General features: G+C 60.3%; 1 protein-coding gene across 6 annotated transcripts in view; it reads left to right on the forward strand.

Moving 5' to 3' along the window:
- Positions 1-19,037, forward strand: part of KIAA0930 — a 35,331-nt gene that overhangs the window by 11,972 nt on the left and 4,322 nt on the right. For 5 of the 6 annotated variants that reach the window (XM_082738834.1, XM_082738837.1, XM_082738838.1 and 2 more), the window contains 8 exons: positions 8,259-8,410; positions 12,210-12,335; positions 12,500-12,577; positions 12,852-12,953; positions 13,808-13,948; positions 14,482-14,676; positions 17,378-17,540; positions 18,709-18,867. In XM_082738834.1, coding sequence (XP_082594960.1) covers positions 8,259-8,410; positions 12,210-12,335; positions 12,500-12,577; positions 12,852-12,953; positions 13,808-13,948; positions 14,482-14,676; positions 17,378-17,540; positions 18,709-18,867 — 1,116 coding nt within the window. Of the gene's footprint in view, positions 1-7,901; positions 7,991-8,258; positions 8,411-12,209; positions 12,336-12,499; positions 12,578-12,851; positions 12,954-13,807; positions 13,949-14,481; positions 14,677-17,377; positions 17,541-18,708; positions 18,868-19,037 lie in introns of those variants that run through there. The other variant, XM_082738839.1, reaches the window with a different exon arrangement.

The raw sequence follows: 19,037 nt of genomic DNA on the forward strand, positions 1-19,037 counted from the left end.
GACCTTCACGGAGCGGACGTTCTCATGGGGCACCTCTGTGAAAACGCAGCCCAGTCCTAGGAGCAGAGAGAGGTGTTGCCGAACCACTGCCCCGGGCCAGTTCTGACACTGCCTGTTTTTGTAAATAAAGGGGTTGGAACCTACTAGCTGTGCATTGCCCGGGGCGATGTTGTAGTTGAGACAGAACCTAAAATATTTTCTGTCTAGACCTTTGCAGAAAAATGCATGTTGGCTTCTGTCCTAAGAAAAGCCTGAAAGCCAACAAAATAAACAGGTAAAAACGCAGATGACGTTATGTAGTGACAGGTGCGGGAAGTGGGATCGGGAAAGCTCGGGGTGGGGTTGGCGATTTTAAACCGGGTGGTTTGGGAAGGACTTGCGGAGAAGGTAGACTCTAGAGTAAAGGGTGGGCGTGACCCAAGGGGGATTCTGAGCCGGGAAGCGACAGCAACTGATGGAGGCGTGAGGACCAGTTAGAAAGCTGTGCCAGTGAGGCGGGCGTGAGCTGGTGGCTGGGCTCTGGGCAGAAGGGTGGTTTGTGGGAGGTGGTTGGCTTCCAGGTTTGTCTGAAGATAGAATCAATGAAATGGTACAGTGATGAAGTCACCGTTCTGCGGGGGGCGGGGAATGGTCGAAATTAACCAGTGTGTACATGACCAAATCTGTCCAGGAAAATGGTGGAGAAGTTGTTGGAGTCGGCTTCTGCTTGGCGCTGTAGGGCTGAGGGCTGTTTTTCGGTTTGTATTTTTAGCGTCTGATGAGACTCGGTGTTTTGTTTGCTAGGATCCTTTGGGTTACAGGTCCCTGTTCTTCCCGCTGGCCGGTTTCTCCTGCAAGCCAGCCTTCTGCACCAGGCAGACGCATCCCACAGTTCTAGGGGCTTTAGGTCTGCAACACCAAGGGGTGGCAGGAGGCCCTAGCTCTCTGATAGAGACCCTGTCCCCACCTCGTTCTTTCGGAATTGTCCTGGCTCTTCCCACTTATTCTGAAACACTCTCTTGGTGTTTTCTATTGGCTCGTGTTAACTTAACGAATTAGTGGAGTTTTTCCTTCAGTGATTTGAATATCCCTACCCAAGAACTCGCAAACCTTCAATCATTCAAGTCAGTTTTTTTTTTATTATTATTTAAAAAAAAAATTCTGAATGGAGTTAATTCTTCCCATTATACGTTCTAGCCGGAATGGTGGTGTGTCTCAGAACCGCTGGCTTCTGGATGTACTGGTGACTTTGTACTTATGACTTCTGTTGTTTTCAATTGAATTTTTTGCATCTTCCAGGTCAGGTACAATGTCATCGGTAAGATGGTAATTTTACCTTCTCCTCACAAATTCTGTTATTAACATCCTCATTGTCTAACTGCAACGTGTCTAGTACCTTTAGAACAATGTTAATCATAGTGGATTGCGGTAATACTTAACTTGTTTCCTTTTCTACTTGAGATATAGATCGTGTTTAAGGAAATACCCTTAATTCTCATTTTATGGAGAATTTTTTTTTTAATCAAGAAGGAGTATTGAATTTTACTGGAGTTTTCTCAGCATCATAGAGATGATCATATATTATTTTTCTTTTAATCTGTAAATATATAGTGAATATATGAATACATTTCATAGTATTGGACCAATTTTATATTCCTAAATTAAATCTGACTTGGAAATGGGATACACTTTTAGTGGATTGCTTGGTTCTTTTTAATATTGTATTTAAGATTTTTATGTTTCTTTCCATGTGTGAGATTAGCCTCTACTTCCCTTGTGTGTGCGTGCATGTGTGTGTGTGTGTGTGTGTGTGTGTGTGTGTGTGTGTGTGTATGCATGCTCTATTTTTGGAATCAACATTATGCCTCCTTGTTTAAAAGAATGTGCAAATTTCTTAGGCTCTAAAAATGTGTGAGTAGCATAGGAGCTGTTGTTTATTGAGGATCTGGTAGAATTGCCCTCTCAAAAACATCTCTTGGCGTGCTACTCCAATATAGCCTTTTTAGAAGTAGTTCTTGGACAGTTTTCTCTATTGTAATGCATAGTCCTCATTTGTAATGGCTGCAGACTGTCTGTTTTGTTTTAAAGTGGGCTCCCAGCACAGAGCTCCCCATGGGGCTCGTCAGCAATGCTGCGCTCAAGACCTGAGCTGAGTTCCAGAGTAAGACGCCGAACAGACTGAGCCACCTAGGTGCCCTGGAAACTGTTCTAATGAGGGCGGTACTCTAGCTGGCTTAACCATGTGGCTGAATGGTCCTGAAGAGCGCTGGGGTGGTTTCAAGGAGTGCCTCCCAAAAATCTAATTCATGATTTTTCAAAGGTCTGGTCAATGGAAAATAATTTGCTTGAGGCAGGGGAGACAGCTGGCCCTCGTGGCCCTTTGGAGCTGACGGATGCCAGTATTTCTGAGACAGTCCGTCCTCATTATTCATGGATTCCATGTTTGCAAATTCACGTGCTTGCTAAAATTTATTTGTAGCCCCCAACTCAGTACTTATGGCGCTTTCACAATTAATTGCAGATATGCACAAAGTAGAAAACTTGGGGAGCTCAGTGGGTGCGCTCCCCCCACCCCGAGGTCAAATGAGGTGACCCTCAGCCTCATTTCAGTCATGTTCTCCACAAGTGTCCGTTTGGGGACACTTTAGTCCCTGTATTTTGCATTTTGTGCTCTGTGTTGATGATTTTGCTGTTTAAAGTGGTCCCTGAGCAGAATGCTAGAGTCTGCCCCAGGCATGAGAAGGCTGTAACTGGCCCTTATGGAAAAGATCACATGGTTTGTTTGGGGATTTTTTTGGTGTTTTTTTTAGATCACATGTTTTAAATAACACGTGTGTGTTCGGCACAAGTTACTGTGCTGTTGGCCTTGCGTCCACTGTTGACAAACCACTGCTACATTAAATTACATTTAGTCACAAAACACTACATCAAGTCACAAAACAAACACACGTAAAGCAAGGTCACGTGCTGATCGATTGGCGGAAATGTTGTGTCCAGAGATTTCGTAGGAACCGCTACCTGGGTTCCCCCGGGAGCACTGGTGCGATACTGTTCATCCCATGGCTACTCCAGAACGGAACGACCATGCATCATGAGAAGGGGGCCGTTAGGATGCTGCTGTAGGACCCCAGGCCAGCAGGGAAGCTGGGCCCTCGGGTATGGAGGGTCCGTGGTGTGGCCCAGGTGAGCGGCTCCGCATCAGGGTCTGCCCCTGTGCCACAGGTGTGTCCACTGGTTCAGGATCCTGAAAACCTCCTGCCACGGCGGCCGGATGGCGGGGAGACAGGGATGGGGGGAGGTGGGGTGGTTAGGGAGCTCTCTGCTGGAGTGGCACCTGCCTGGGCTTGTGACCCAGGGCATCTCTTGCTGGGCAGGCCTGGGGAAAGGCCACATTGTGGACAGAGACAAGCAGAGCAGTGGTACAGGGCGTCCCCACGAACCCACACGTGGATGGGCCTTGACAAAGGGTGTTCCTGTCGGCCTCTCGCCTGGTCCTCACCGTGGATTCTGGGAGGGTGGGAGGTTAGAGCCATCTCACGGGTGGGGTCCCTGAGATCCAGAGAGGTCGCATGGAGTGGCTGCCTGGCTAGTGCGGGGGTGACTCGGGACCTGACCTCAGGTGTGTGTGACTGCAGAGCCGGTCGCTGCTCTGTGCCGCTTGGAGTCTGAATTCTCTCTCGCCCAGTCTCGCCCCTCGCTTCGGACTGGGAGTGTCTCTCTGAAGACAGGAGTCCCCACTCCGCCCCCCTCCCTCCCTCTCTCATCAGCCTGTGGACACTGATCAGGTTGTACGTTCACGGGAAGAGGAGGTATCCTCGGACTCAGCAATACTGAGAGTCAGAGCAGGAGGAAGTGGAAGCTATTCCCCGTCAGGTTCACAGCCCCGGTCACTCTGGTGTGTGCTGCTGGTGTTCCCTGTGGCCGCAGGTGCACCTGTGCTCTTCTCCGAGAGGGACGGAGATCGGCTTAGCAGATGGAGCGGATCCCCCCAGACCGAGGGGCAGCACAGCGAGCTGTTTTCTTTTCCTCTGTTGGGCTGTTACCTTGCTGGCCCTCATGCACAGTCGTAGGGAAGAGCTTTGTGCCCACGGCTGTTATTTTGTGTTTTTATTTCCCTGCATAAAGTAGTTCGGAGGAGTAGGAGAACGTCCATCTGCTTTTCACAAAGGCGAGGGGGTGTGTGTTCTTCCGCAGCGCACGAGCGTCCCCGGGCAGCGCCCTTGCTGGCTTTGCCTCTTACAACTTCGAATCAGCGTTACCAGAGCGTGATTCACGTGAGACAGAGTGCGTCCACGTGGCCACGCGGATGAGGTTTGCCGGCCGTATGGACCCGTGAAGCCACCAGCGTGAGAAACAGAACGCGTGGGGACAACCACTGCTCTGCTTTTTAAAAAAAAGTTTTATGTATTTGAGAGAGAGAGAGCATGAGCAGGGGGAGCAGCAGGCAGAGGGTAGCAGGCTCCCCGCTGAGCAGAGAGCCCGACGCGGGGCTCGATCCCAGGACCCTGAGATCATGACGTGAGCCGAAGGCAGAGGCTTAGCCCACTGAGCCGCCCAGGCGCCCCATAATGAATTTCTGATTACTTGTGAGATGAGTGTTTTCCCGCATTTTTGTTAACTGGTTACGTTTCCTTTTTGGTATGTTCCCCATTTTTAGGGTCTGTGGGCGTTTCCCTTCAATGCTCGCTGTGGTCGGGGTCCCTCTGTGTCCCAGACGCGGGTCACCGAACCGCGGCTCGCCTCCCCCGGCTTCACGCTCCCTTTGATTTCAGTGATGCTTCTCTTGGACTAGAGGGCAGTTTGGAATGTTCGGGAAGGCGGCTCTTGACCGCTGTGACTTCTCTTGTGCTTCTGACTTCGAGCGTCCCGGGCGTGGAGGTGGTCTGCGGGCCTGTTCCCCGCGGTGATGCCCACGGCCCCCTTCTGGCCCTTGTCCCTGTGGCTCTTTGCCTCGAACCCCGCTCCCGCCTCACGATGGGCCTTCTTGGCTTCGTGTTAGAGGAAGCTGTGCTGGAGTTGGGGTGTCTTCCCTCTGGGGTCGTCAGGCCGGTGCTGAAATCGTGACGTCGAGGATTCTGTCCCACAGTGCACAGCGAGTCTTCAAGCCCCTTATTGCATTCAGAGCTCCCTGGCACTGGGTCCCCGAACTTGCAGGTACCCTTGCAGCGGGGTGGCGGTTGGCCCAGACTGGACACCCTCTCTTCTCCTCTCCCATTACACCTTCTCAGTGCCCGCCGCAGGCCCACTGCCCCACACAGCTCCCCACGGTGTGACCGTGGAGTCGTGGCCCCAGGCCCCGGAGAGCCCAGCGAGGAGGGCTTCTAAGGCTTCTCCGGGAGATCTTTGTGAAGTCAGGGCCTGTGGCTGATGGAAGGAGGCCCAGGCTCCCGGGAGACGGCTCTAGCGGGGCCACCTCCCAACTGTGCAGCTGGGCTAAGCCGTTCATGCAGCATTTAGGGAGTGCCTGCTGCATGCCTGGCACTTTGCTGGGCTCTGAGATCAAGACAGAGCCCCGACTCCTGGGATGCTCTCCCGCTGTGGGGACAGACAGCAGACGTGGGAACACCAGGGGGGATAAGGTTGCGGCAGCCGTGAAACCAGGTGACGTGACAGGGAGAGCGCAGGGGGCACGTCTGATGTGGGGCCTGGAGGGGTTCTGTGAGGAGGCGACATCGCGGCTCTGAGTGTTGCCGGGAGGGGCCCAGGGCAGGGGAGTGGAAGACGAGGGGAAGCAGGGACAGAGCACCCGAGGTCAGTGTGCGCTGGAGCCCGGAGAACAGGACGGAGCCGGGTGAGAACTCTGGGTTTTATGCGGAGTGCTCCGGGGAGGCTGCAGGCGGGGCAGGGAGCGGCGTTTAAACAAATGTCCTGTGGCTGTGGTGCGGAGGGCGGGCCGTCGGGGCGGCCGTGCACGTCCCCGCGGAGGTGGCCCTCGCTCCCGTACCAGTGGCTGTGAGTGTGGGGAGGAGGACTTGGCGTGTGGCTGCTGGGAGCTTGGTGGGAGCGTTTGTGTGGCCCGGAGAGGGTGGGGTCCTGGGAGGGCGGCTGGGATTTCCCACGAGGAGTCCGCCCTGGCCGTCAGTGTGGTTCAGGCTCCTGGGACCCCGGTGGGGGAGCTGTGGAGAAGGTGTGCTTAGCTCTGCCAGGCAGGGAAATGGGACCCCCTACTGGCCCCCGCTGGGCGCGGAGGCTAATAGCACAGGGTGCATATGTTGTGCCCCGTCCAGAACGTCCTCCCGAAGCCGGACCCCTCGTCCCTCAGCCCAGGACGCCATCCGTGCACTGCGCTCCCGGGGCAGGACCGCTGCTCGCCACGCCGTGGGTCTGGAGCCTCCCGGCCCTTACTCTCACCGAGCTGCCGAGTGGAGCGCGGAACATCTTTCCGGAGCCTGAGCGTGGGGTTGGCCAGGTCCGAGGGCCTCAGTAGTGTCTAATGCTGTGAACTTGAGCACGTCCTCGAACCTACCGAGGGCTGGTCTTGTCTGTGCCAGGGCAGGGATGACCGGCGTCGTGACCGTGGGAGGCGAAAGCCTGTGTAGGCCATGTGGCCCGGGCCCACAGGTGGCAGGCGTACTTCTCATCCATGCTGACCGGGCGCCCAGTTACCACCAGGCCACGATGGGGTGACTTCTGTTAGCGCCACGAGAGGGATCACCCACGGAAGGCAGTGCCTGGCCCCAAGGACAGACACTGGTGGCCACCCTCTGTCTCTGTGGCAGACGGAGGGGTTTGAGGTGTGGACCCAGTCCATCACAGCCAGAGACGCTTCTCGGGGGCGTCCCAGGACCCGCAGGGAGGGCGCCTTCGCTCTCCTTTGCAGGGGGTCTGTAGTGGTGGGACTGGGCGTTGCGGGTCATCAGAGTGGGTGGGAACCGCTACGGAGTGATGCAGGAGGAACGCAGATGGGGGGCGGGGGGCTTGATTCCGCCCGGGGCCACCAGGCAGGCGCACTGACCCAGACCCCTGATGGGAAGACCCCCATCTGCCCTCACCCGGGACCCAAGCAGGTCATGGGAATAGGTAGGCTCCAGGCTGTGGGCAGCGGCTGGGCAGGGGGTTCGGGCTGGTTTGCAGCCCAGGTTCTCTGGTCACCATGTGGCTGGAGTGAGCAGTCTGGGGTTTCTGCGAGCGACCCCGCCTTCTAGAGCCTGATGGCTGAGCCCCCAGGAGTCTGATCAGGGGACCTGCCAGTCCTGGTGGGGCCTCTGAACTGCCGGGGGGGCGGGGGGCGCGGGGGAGTCCACCGGGGGTGCTCAGCTTAGCTTCCCCGTCTCTCAGGGTGGGGGTTGGTCCTTCTGGCACCAGAGTACAAGGACTGGGTCACAGTGGGAAAGTACGCTCTGCAGAAGAGAGGAAGAAACCAGCAACGATCTAGCGTTTCGATGATAGGAAACGGCTCTGTCGCATGTCCTGAGACTGCATGGGATCTGCCCGGAGAGGCAGGAGGCCCGCGTTGCCTGGGCTTGCTCTGTGCCAGGCGCGGGCTCCGTCTGTGCCGCTTCCCTGGCAGGTGTCTGGCAGCCGACATTCGCGGGGGAACCTGGGGACCAGAGAGGCCAAACGGCCTGTCACGGTCGCTGCAGGCTGTGCGAGGGCAGAAACCCGGGGCTTTCCCACCAGAGCCCAAGAGCCTTTTCTCCTCCTCCGAGAAGGGTGACGACAGAGATCTAGGGATCCTAAAGAAACACTTATTTGTCATAAAAGAAGAGGCTCCGCAAAGATCACGGGAGCACAGATCTGCCTGATGACGGGCTCCGCTGGGCGCGGGGGGGTGGGGGCCTCCCCTGCCGGCCGCCGAGGCTGGTTGGCACAGGGCAGCTGTTCCTTTAAGTCGGGTTCTCCGTGGGAATTGCCGCAGCCTGGGGTGGGGGTGGGGGCTGCTGGCCGAGGGTGGTGCCAGCCTCCGGAGCTCCCTCCAGAGCCCGGCTGCTGCTCCCAGCCCAGACGCTGTGACGCTGCCTCTCAAAGGGCTTTCCTTCCCCCCTGAAGCTGCTGATTCATGCGCACTGCGGTCGGCTGGGCTGTGGGACCGGGGGCCGGGGCTCTTGGGCTCTGCTGGGTGGAGGCACTGGGCCTGGCAGGAGGTGTCCTTGAGCCCCTGTCCCCTGGCTGGGAGTGGGGGGAGTCGGGGGGTGGTGATGAGGGAGCAGGGGGCTCTGGACATCACAGACCAGAAGTGTAGGTTGGGGGAGGGGAGGAGAGGGAGACAGGGCTTGGCCAAGGTCACATGCAAGGGCCAGGTTGACTCGTCCTTTCTCACTCTTCGCCTCCCTCGGCAGGGTGCTTCAAGGATGACCGCATCGTCTTCTGGACTTGGATGTTCTCTACCTACTTCATGGAGAAATGGGCGCCGCGGCAGGACGACATGCTTTTCTACGTGCGCCGGAAGCTGGCGTACCCAGGCAGTGAGGGCAGCGTGGACGGGAGGAAGGTGAGCGGCCCCCTCCGGCCCCAGCCAAGCATCCTTGCGGGGTCTGCCCATAGCTGCCCGGGTGGGCTTCCCTGCAGACCTCGAGCAGGTCCCAAGGGGGAAACGCAGTTGACTGAGCACGTCGTGGGAGGCAGGAGCTGTGTGGAGACTGGGGCGGGGCGTAGCTTTTCCCGCCGCCCTTCACCAGGACCCTGAGAGGCAGGGATGACATCACTGTTGTCCCTTTGAGGGGACAGGTTTAGAGGTGAGGTGGTTTGACCAGCATACTATTAAGTCAATCAACAGGAGAGCAAAGATTTGAACCCAGAGTCTAGGGTCCTCCCTGGCCAGCGGCAGGCTGAGCGGCTTCGAAGATGAGGAGGAGGCCTGGCGGTTCTGAGCCCTCGCCCTGCAGCAGACGCCGTGCTCGGCTCTTTCCTTCTCGAAGCTCTTATGTCCTCCCTGCAACTCAGTGAGGCAGGTGGGGAGCCCAGGGACTTCGGGCGAAGGGGCTCGGCCGAGCCATTTCATCCACCACATTTAAGCGCGTGGAGGAATTAGTAAAACAGCCTTCATGTGTTCCTTTCTGTTTTTCAGAAACGCTACTAGCTTCTAGAATGTGTAAGCACCTTATGTCAAACAGGGGAATGCACTGTTTTCCTTTAATCACAAAATCGGGAGGGTGAGGGAGTCTGGTCTGGAACTCAGAGCCATCGTGGCTCCAAGTCCAGAGCCCTCTGATCCCTGGGCCGCGGCTTGGGAGCTGCAGCCCACATGTCAAGTGTTGGAGCTTGTCCCTGCTTGTCCCTGTTCGCGGAGCTTGACACACAGGGCCTGGGAGTTCTGTGTATGGACAGGCCTGGTGCCTTCTGCAGAGGAGACACAGTGGCTTGCGTGCTGGCCGCCAGAGAGCTGGTCTGGCTGGCTTGTGGGACATGCAGGAAGGCCCAGGGTTGGCCTGGGTCCTGGGGTGTTCACGTGGTATGCCAGCCGCCGGCTGCGGGACCGAGTGTTGTCCCTGGGACCCAGGAGCGCATCATAGAGCTAGTACCAAAGGGTAAATCCAGTGGCTGGAAGGGACAGAAATGGTCAGCAGAGGCCACATGGGTGAGGTGAGCCTTCAGGAAGGAAAGAGCTTTCCCAGACGAAGGGACAGTAACCCCAATCGTGGGCCTGAAGCTTGTCAAAGCCCCTTCGTTCGGGTGGCCCGTGCTGGTACCATGTGGCCCCGTGTAGAAAGGCGGGAGCAGAGACAAGGTAGGCTCGGGCCAGATCATGTGGATGCTGAAGGCCATGCCTTGCAGTTCGGGTCGGTCCCTGGAGCTCTGAGCAAGTGAGGAAGGGGGACGTGGTCAGAGTTCCGTTTAGCTCCTGCGCAGCAGCTGGAGGAACGACTGAGGTTGGAGCAGAGGCAGGGGAGGGGGTGGGGAGCAAGGGAGTGCGGCGGGCGGCACGAAGGCCAGGGGCATAGGCTCCACCAGCAGGGCTCCGGGTGACTGGACGGGGGCCTGCGGGAAGGCTCCACGTGACAGCCGGGTCGCTGCCATGGGCTCAGGGTAGGTCCAGTGCTGTCAGAGGAGGGCAGGGTTCGGTGTTGGACAGGCTGAGTCCTAGGCGCCAGGGAGCCTAGACGCCAGATTCCGGGGTCTTCTGGTGGTGGGTCTCCTGTCGGACACTCAGCAGAGACTCAGGGACAGAGGCAGGGCTCCAGGACCGATGGCTCCAAGATGGTCCCTGGGGCATGGGAATGTGTGGGAAAAGGAGGGGGACTTGGAGGCGGGATAGTCACAGAGGCCTCGGACAGAGCTCCGAGCTAGCCTGACACTGGAGGGACTAGCAGGAGACCAAGTGGCAGGCCAGGTAGGGGTGCCGGGAGGAAGGGGCGTGACCAGCAGGGAGGCGAGACCTGAGGAGCCAAGTCCGGCAGGACGAGAAGGGGGACAGCCCGATGGACCTGGGACCAGAGGCTGGGGAGGCGTGGGCAGAGCAGCCTCGGCGGTGGGCAGGGACCGCGCCCTGGAAGGGAGGAGAGAAGCCGCAGCGGGTGGGACTTGGCGGGGCTCGGTGTTGGAGGACAGGCCCGTGAGCTGAGCGGCCCTGGACCTGGCCCAGAGCTCCGCCGTCCCTGCTCGCTGTGCCTGCTCTGTCGGGGGGTGTCGTGGACAGACCAGCTTTTCCAGCTTTGTCTGCCCCGACTTGCCGCTCAGCCTGGCCTGGTATGGGGGCTGGGCAGTTGCTCGGTGAGGTTAAGGTCCTTCCATTGCGCACACCTGGGAGGCCAGGTGTGTGGGGTAGTGTGACCACAGGAGTCTCCTGGCAGAGGGTGGCGAGCCCCTAGGGAGCCTCACTGCTAGAGACACCCACCGTGGGCATGCTGTCCTCCCTCAGCTCAGCCCAGGGACGCAGGCTTCTAGCGCCAGGGCTCACCTGCACAACTGGAACGGGGCCGTTCTGCCCGAGGGCACGCAGCGAGGGTACAGCCTGCACCCTTGGTCCCTCGGCATCTGCTGGAGTTCACGTTGTAGACGTTGGGTTTTGTTTGGGTTTTGTGGGGAGCGGGGGGGTTGGTTTTTGTATGTTTTGCAAAATCTTCATCTTTTCCCAAAGGCAGCCTGCTAAGACCAGAGGCTCTAATAAGGATCAGAGACTCAGCCAGACCCTGAATTTTGGTGTGGGGAGAGGCCTCAGCTCTGGTTAGGGATGGTTTTCTCAGCCTTGAGTTCTCCAGGAAGCAGGCGGGAGAAGGGAGAGGCCAGGTGAAGAGGTAGCAAGAGAAGTTCCCTGATCCTAACTGCATTGTTTGGGGCTGGGGTCCCCGGACCGTGTGCAGGCTTCCTAGAAGGTTTGGGGGTGTTGAGGTCCGTTGGGGGAACATGTGGCAGTCCAGCTGTTGATATGCGAGAATGTTCCATCAAACACCGCAGTGAGCCCTAGGCAGCTGCCCCTCCCTGCAGCACTGGGAGCCCAGGGATGACTCAGACCTGGCCCTGTGCTGGGGAGCCCGCGTCTCCTGGGGCAGAGAGACAGCATCACCAGTGATCAGAGCGCTTAGTGCTGCGGTAGTGGGAGAAGAGGGTGGGGGGGTGGGGGGAACAGCCGGGAGCCACACAGAGAAGGCTGTGACACCGGGCCTCAGTGCTGTAGGACAGAGAAAGGGGTCCACGGTGGCCTAAGGACAGTCCCACTGAAGGGACCAACCCGTGGGGTGCTGGTGGGGGCGTGCCAGGCACACACGTGACTCGGCACCTCCTCGAGGGGACCCTGTGGTGTCTGTCATGTTTGGAGGGCAGGGGGTTGGGCAGTGATGTGGGGAGACCCCGCAATCCCAAAGCGTGCAGGGTGGGCAGGGAAGGACAAACCGGAGACTGGACAAGCCGTTCCCGGCAGCCTCTCTGCCCCCGCCACTCAAAAGAACAGAGCCAGGAGAGCCCAGGGCAGGCGCCTGCGCACTGTGGCCTCTCTGTGGCAAGCCAGGGCCGCCTCCCGCCCCCTCCCCAGCCTGCCGCAGAGCTGGTACCCGGTTGCCATAGCAACCTGCGGGCTTCCTGCGCTAGGCCCAGGGTGGTGGTGGTGGGCGGATGGGTGGACGGTCGCCTCCAGGCAGATTGAACAGAAGCAGTGTGGGTGGGACAGGCGGCTGGGATCCCCACGCCGAGCTGCCGGGCTCTAGGGACCACCTCGGAGGCTCCTTCTCAATGGATTTGGGGCCGCACAGCCGGAGACGGAGAAGCCAGGCGGGAGTCCGTGTCTGCCTGAGCGGCTGTCCCGGCAGTAGTCAGGGAGAGGGGGCCGGCACTCATCTGTGCCCTGTGCCCCTCAGCGGGCCGAGGCGGAGCCCGAGGTGGAGGTGGAGGTGTACCGGCGCGACTCCAAGAAGCTGCCGGGCCTTGGAGACCCCGACATTGACTGGGAGGAGAGTGTTTGCCTGAACCTCATCCTGCAGAAGGTACACAGCGTGGTGGGGGCCGGGCTCCAGGGGGAGGGCTGTCTGGTGGGGGCGGGTCTCCAGGGGCACAGTGTGGTGGGGGCCGGGCTCCGGGGGGAGGGCTGTGGCGGGGCTGAGGGACAGCAGACCCCTCCACGCGCGGTGTCCTGCCTGCTCCCTTGCAGCTGGACTACATGGTCACCTGTGCCGTGTGCACGCGCACTGACGGGGGGGACATCCACATCCATAAGAAGAAATCCCAGGTAAGCCCCAGGCCTCCTACCTGGGGGCTCAGCCTTGTGGCTGCTTAGCATTTGGGTGGGGGAGCCGACCCCTCCCCCCGCCCCCTCCTCCTTCCTTCCCCGCCTGGAGGGGCAGGTCTGACCAAAACTCCGTCCATCAGGCTTCTTGCAAAGTGGTTCCCTCTGGCTTTGACCTGGGTCTGAGCCATGTGACCACAGGAACTTATCCCTTGAGTGGCTGTGACCTGGGTACAAGGCAAGGCCTCATCAGTCCTTTAAAACCTCTCCCTTTCAGCAAGTGTTCGCGTCCCCCAGTAAACACCCCATGGACAGCAAGGGGGAGGAATCCAAGATCAGCTACCCCAACATCTTCTTCATGATCGACAGCTTCGAGGAGGTGAGCTCCTCGTGCCCAGCCATGTGTCCCCAAGGGCTCTGCTTAGGGCTTCGAGAAGCCGGCCTCCCTCCCGCCTCACAGCCCTGCAGCCCGGCAAAGGCAGTAGGCAGCGGAGGCATCCTGACTCCTACCCCCTTGGCTCCCGCTGTTCCTGACGCTGGACTGGAGCCGGTGGGATTCACCTCCCTCGGAGCCTGTTTTCTCATCTGTAAAATAAGTGTCGTGATCATGTGTCCACTGGGGTCGAAGATCCCACGAGCTCGTGAATGGGAGAACGCGTCGTAAACATCCATAAAAAGGGCTGCCCGGGCAGGAGGCGTCATTAGGGCGGCGAGGAAACTCCAAACTGGTGCCTCCACGCTGCGGGATGCTAGGGTGTCAGAGGGGGTGGGGCTGTGGAAGCTTCTGGGCCAAGCTTCTGTGCTCAGGCTGGGAAAACTAGGACTCATGGCAGAAAGTGACTCACCCGGTGCCCTGCCCCTGCCCAGCTCCTGCTCTGCTGCTCTCTGCCGCCACCAAGGTCCCCATAGTGGTGCCTGTACTCCCCTAGGGGCGGTCAGGACCCCAGGGAAGACTCAGGAAGAAGGAGCCCGTGTTTCAGGGTCTCTCCTCGATGGGCTGCTGCCTTGAGGCCCCTCAGGCTCGGAGGACTAAGTGCTGTCCCCAGGCTGGCACGGCCTGTTTGTGGCAGAGCCAAGATTTGAACCGGAGTCCGTGTGACCTTGAAGTTGGGTCCATGCCCCAGGCCCTGGAGCCGTGATGCGGGCGGGTGGGCGGGCGGGCCACAGGAGGTGGAGCCAGGAGCCAGGCCGCGGGCCCGTGGGGGCAGCTGACTTCCTTGTGCCCCGTCCCAGGTGTTCAGCGACATGACCGTGGGGGAGGGAGAGATGGTCTGCGTGGAGCTGGTGGCCAGTGACAAAACCAACCTGTTCCAAGGGGTCATCTTTCAGGGCTCCATCCGCTACGAAGCCCTCAAGAAGGTGTACGACAACCGAGTAAGTGTGAGGACACCGCCCCCCCCCCCCCCCCGGGCCCTCTGTCTTTGCCCAGCTCCTCAGAGCCCCTACGGCCCCCCAGGCCCCTCGTAGGTGGCTCAGGGCCTGCGTTCTGGTGTGTCGCTCCTCAGTCTGGGCACACTGGGTCAGAGGGACAGCGGCCCCACCCTGTGTGCAAACACTCCCAAAACAGAACCTGGCTGCTGGGGCAGGGGTGGAATGCAGGTGGACGGGCCTCTCGCCTGCAGCTGGTCCCCCCAGGGAAGGCGTGGGGGTGGTCTCAGGCTCCCCCCGGGGTTGGCTATGTGCCCAGCCTGGCGCTTTGCCTGCTGCGAGGCGGGGGTCGTCGGGCGGTGGGAGGAGCATCTGCCTGACCCCCAAGCATTCCTGCACGACCCTGCCTGCTGGGGGGCCCCCGGCCCCCAGAGGAGAGCGGGTAGCCCTCAGGGGCTGCTCTTTGGGGGATGGTCATCCTCATGACTCCGTGTCCACCCCTATGGGCGCTGACTCGGGCCATCTCCCCATGTCTGCAGGTGAGCGTGGCTGCCCGGATGGCACAGAAGATGTCGTTCGGCTTCTACAAGTACAACAACATGGAGTTCGTGCGCATGAAGGGGCCACAGGGCAAGGGCCACGCGGAGATGGCCGTCAGCCGCGTGTCTACTGGGGACACGTCCCCCTGCGGGACTGAAGAGGATTCCAGCCCGGCCTCACCCATGCACGAGCGGGTAAGGGCTGCACAGCTCGGGGAGGGGCCTTCCGTGCCTCGGATCCGCTTCCCAACGCCTCCCTGATCTTTAAAGTCCCCTGGTGAGTAGGTGTCATCGTCCCACCCTCTGGGGAGCAGGCCGAGATGCAGAGAGGGCAGTGACTTGCCCAAGGTCACCCAGCAGGTCAGGGCGTGGTCTCTGCTTCCCTGAGCTGCTGCAGCTGGGCCCAGCCGAAGGGACCCCCGGCTGCTCCCGGCCCCTGCCTCACCGGGCCCTGCTGGCCGAGCGTGCGCCCACGACAGGCCTGCCCCGGGGAGTGCCCTGGGATGCTTATGGGCCGGCCTCCCCTCCTGCCCCGTGAGGCTCGGCGGCAAGAGAGCACAGGGTCCGGAGCCGCCCAGCTCTTCCCTCTGCCCAGCCCCCTGTTCACAAGGTGTCGTGCACCTTCAAGTGCTGGGGGTCCCCGCAGCAGCCCCGTGGGTAGACATGGAAACTCGGGCTTGCCGGATGGACTGGTGCCACTGTAGGTCCCACGGCTCTGGTGTGATAGCACCGAGCCCTTGAGCCCGACTCTTTCTAGGACACCGTCCTTCCCCGGGGGTGGGAAGCCGAGGTCAGGGGCAGCTTTGTTCCCCGGGGCCCCAGTGGGGTCAGGGCTAGGGCAGGAGAAAGTCTTGAGCCCCCAGCTGCTCTAGCCTGCTCGGAGCCCCAGGTCTCCGAAGGGACAGGCAGGTGGGGGGTGGTGGTCCGGGGAGCAGCCTTGGCCAGCCCGTCTGCAGGAAGGGACTTTGGGGTGAGACTGTGTGGGCTGGAGTCTGGGTGCGGCCGCTCCAGTGACCTGGGGCAGGTCTCGGCCTGTTTTCTCACCCAGAAATGGGGAGCACTGGTGTTGGGAGGCTCAGGGAGCTGTAACACAGCGGCTGACACGGGTGGGACGCTGGGGTGCTTCCCTAGCCACTGGCTCCCCTTGGCTGTTGACCCGCTGGGGGAAGTGATGGAGGGCGTGAAGCGTGCTGCCCTGCTGACGTGCCCGGGACGAGCAAGCGTGTGTTTGCTAGACTTTTCGTTCTGTAAAACTGTTAGCCGTGCCCGTCTCCCGGTCCCACAGCACGTTTCTTCCTCTTCTTTATGTCCTTTCTTGGTTTTTTTCTTCTGCAATGACTGTGATTGGAAAGCCGAATAAAAACAACCCGGGCTAGTTTTCGCAGACGTGGGTGAGGGTTCCGGGCGGGGGACCTCCCTCATCTTGTGAGTGGAGGTTGTGGATACATTTCTGAGCTGATTTGGGAGAAATGGAGTCTGATTCTACTCCATGGTCCTGAGTTGGCCACCGAGGCCCTGCAGAAACCCTGCAGCCTGAGCTCCAGCGGGGCTGGTTTGGCCGGGTGCCACCTCTGGCCATGTGTTTGCTGAGCGACCACAGATACGGCACCACAGCTGCTGAGCCTGGCTCTTCCCACACACCGAATGGAAGTGGGACTCGCTCCCTCCCAGGGTGGCCGTTGGGGGTGAAGGCCAAGGTCCCTGGCTCAGGGGAACAAGGAGGCCCAGGGTCAAGGGAGGGGACCTGCCAGGGTCACGCAGCTGCGAGTGGCAGGGCCTGACCTCCTGGGGGCTGCTCAGGCCCCCGCCACCTCTGTGCTTACTGTCCCGTGTCCCCCTTTCCAGAGGGCCCTTTGTAACCAGCGCACGACAAATGCAGACTCTGTGTGTATTGTGGTTTCTGGTGTTTTGTTTTTTTTCTATCTTTGGAAAACCTTCCCTGGCTTATGGGAGGACCGTCTGGAGCCCAGCGGCCGCCGGGACTTTGGTGGATGTCGGAAGCCGTGACGAGGAGGCTGATGGGACTTCCTGAAGTCTCAGTCCCAGCTCACCTTGTTCCTCAGATTCTTGTTTGCATGGGGAGGAGGGAGGAGATGGGCCAAGTTCCCTCTGCCTGGAACGCCCTTCCCCCCCTTCTTCACCTGGCGAACTCCTACTCGTCCTTCAAGACCCATCTCGAGCAGCGTCTCCTCCAGGAAGCCTTTCCTGATTTCCCAGGCTGTGGACCCCTTTTGCTCGGTGCTCCCCTGTATCCTGTGCTTCCCTTTCTCTGTCTAAGCAAGCAGCCTTCAGTTTGTGGCTGTCACTTTCCAAGTCTATCACCCCTCACCAGACTGTGAGCTCCTTGAGGGCAGGGAGCAGTGTTGTGTGCCTGTCTGTCTCCTGTGCTGCCCCCGCCTGACCCTGCGTGGCTGTGCAGAACGTTTGCTCAACAGTGTGGTTACAAGCCCAGGGGATGGAAGCCTGGGCCGCTCTGCCTTTGCCCTCCACGAGAGGGCGCTGGGGCGGAGAGGGACGGGGTGGGGGCATCTTAGCCAAGGGGAAGGAATTGGGGTGAAGAGTATGGCCTTAGGAGGCAGAAGACCTGGGCTGAATCCTGGTTTTGCCCCTGTCCTGTTGGGTGACCTTGGGCAGGTCAAGGCCGCTGTCCCACCTTCATTTCCTCGCTGGTTGGACGGGCTTCCTACCAATTCCCGTCTGGTGGATCAGCGGGAGGCTTCCGTGGGAGGGCTTGAGCGGCATCAGCAGCTGGTCTGGCTTCGGGCCGGCCGGTGTTGGGGGCCCGCGGAGGGCAGCTGGCTCGTGCTCAGCCCAGGAGGCCGGCCCGCCGGCAGGTGGTGTCAGGGGCCCCAGCGGTGGTCGGGCTGCGCCAGTGACTAAGGCTCTTTGTCTCCAGGTGACCTCCTTCAGCACGCCCCCCACCCCAGAGCGGAACAACCGGCCCGCTTTCTTCTCCCCGTCCCTCAAGAGGAAGGTGCCCCGGAACCGGATCGCGGAGATGAAGAAGTCGCACTCGGCCAACGACAGTGAGGAGCTCTTCCGCGAGGACAACGGCGGGGGTGAGCGCCTTGCTCATGACCAAGGGCCTGCTGCGGCCCTCCCGGGCCCTCTGGGTTCACCTGTGTGTTCACATCTTGGGGGCTGGTGGGTGCCAGGGGCCCCTCAGGGCTGGGGAGGGAGCTGCAGACGGACAGACAGAAATCCCTGCCTCATGGAGCTCCCAGTCTGGGGTCAGAATAGGGGGCAAGGACAGGAGGCTTGAGACTTTCCCTGATGTTGATGGACTGCTCCACACAGAGGGTTCTAGAAGCCGGTGCCCAGTGAGGTGAGCTCTCGGGCCCATGCCTGCCTTCGTGCCTTGTCAGCCTCCTGCTCTGGGTCCTCCTCAGGGCCCTCCCTCCCTCCAGGACGTGCCTCCGGGCTCCCCCACCCTCTGGTGGCCTCCAGAACGTCTCTGCCTGAAGCCCGTGGGGGTCCCTGCAACCCATGAGCCAGAGAGAGTGGGGGTCACCCTCATCTAAGCAGCAGGAAGCCACCAAGAGGGTTTAGGCAGGGTAGTGACAGGATCAGATCAGAAATACTGCTCAGCCGTCCCTGTGGAGAAGGACTGTAGGGGGGCAGGCTGCCCCCCAGAGACAAGGCGTGGCACCCCACGTGTGTGCTGGGGGCTGAGGGGGTGGCCGACAGCACAGGGGGGCCCTAGCCAGAGCTGGGGCTGTGACCTTGAACGGAAGAGACATTGGTCCTTATTTGGAGCACTGGGGCCCAGAGACAGACGCCCTGGCCTTGACCTGCTCTAGTGTGCACTTGGGCAAGCGCCATCCCCACCTCGGCTCCTTTCCCAGTGAGTAGGGAAGGGCTGATGACCACCCAGCCTGCCTCCCTGGGTGACCCGGAGGATGGCTCCTCCCAGCCCTGCCCTGGGCACTGCAGACTGGTGGTACCGTGTTGCAGTGACAGACGGGGTCACAGGGAAGTAGAGAAATGACACAGGCGACAAGCCAGAACCCACACGAGAGCCTCTCCAGGGCAGGGGAGGGGAGGGGAGGGGAGGGGAGGGCTGGATAGGGATGGGGGAGTCGGGGTCCCAGGCCAGGGCTGCAGCTCTGGGGCGGGTGTGGGCCGTGGAGGGGCTGGTGGCAGAGGTGGTTCCTGGGGTGGGAGGTGCTCTCCTGGCCCTGCGGGGGGGCCTGCGGCCTGGCTCTGACACGGCCCTCCACCCACCAGCTGATCTGCATAATGCCACCAACCTCCGGTCTCGGTCCCTGTCCGGCACGGGGCGGTCCCTTGTTGGGTCCTGGCTGAAGCTGAACAGAGCGGATGGCAATTTCCTTCTCTATGCACATCTGACCTACGTCACGTTGCCACTGCATCGGATTTTAACAGGTAGCGTGGGCCGCAGCAGAAAGCCATCGCTCTCTGGGGCGGGGGGTGGGGGGGTGTCGGTAACCCTGACCCCGTTTCAAGTCTGGGACCCGCCAGTGCGTGTCTGCGTCGGGTCCCTCCCGTCCCCCCTTGAATGGCTGCAGAGCCCTGGGGCGGGGGTGGAGTGACTG

This window comes from Mustela nivalis (assembly GCF_964662115.1).
Source record: "Mustela nivalis genome assembly, chromosome: 7".
Taxonomy (NCBI): Eukaryota; Metazoa; Chordata; class Mammalia; order Carnivora; family Mustelidae; genus Mustela; species Mustela nivalis.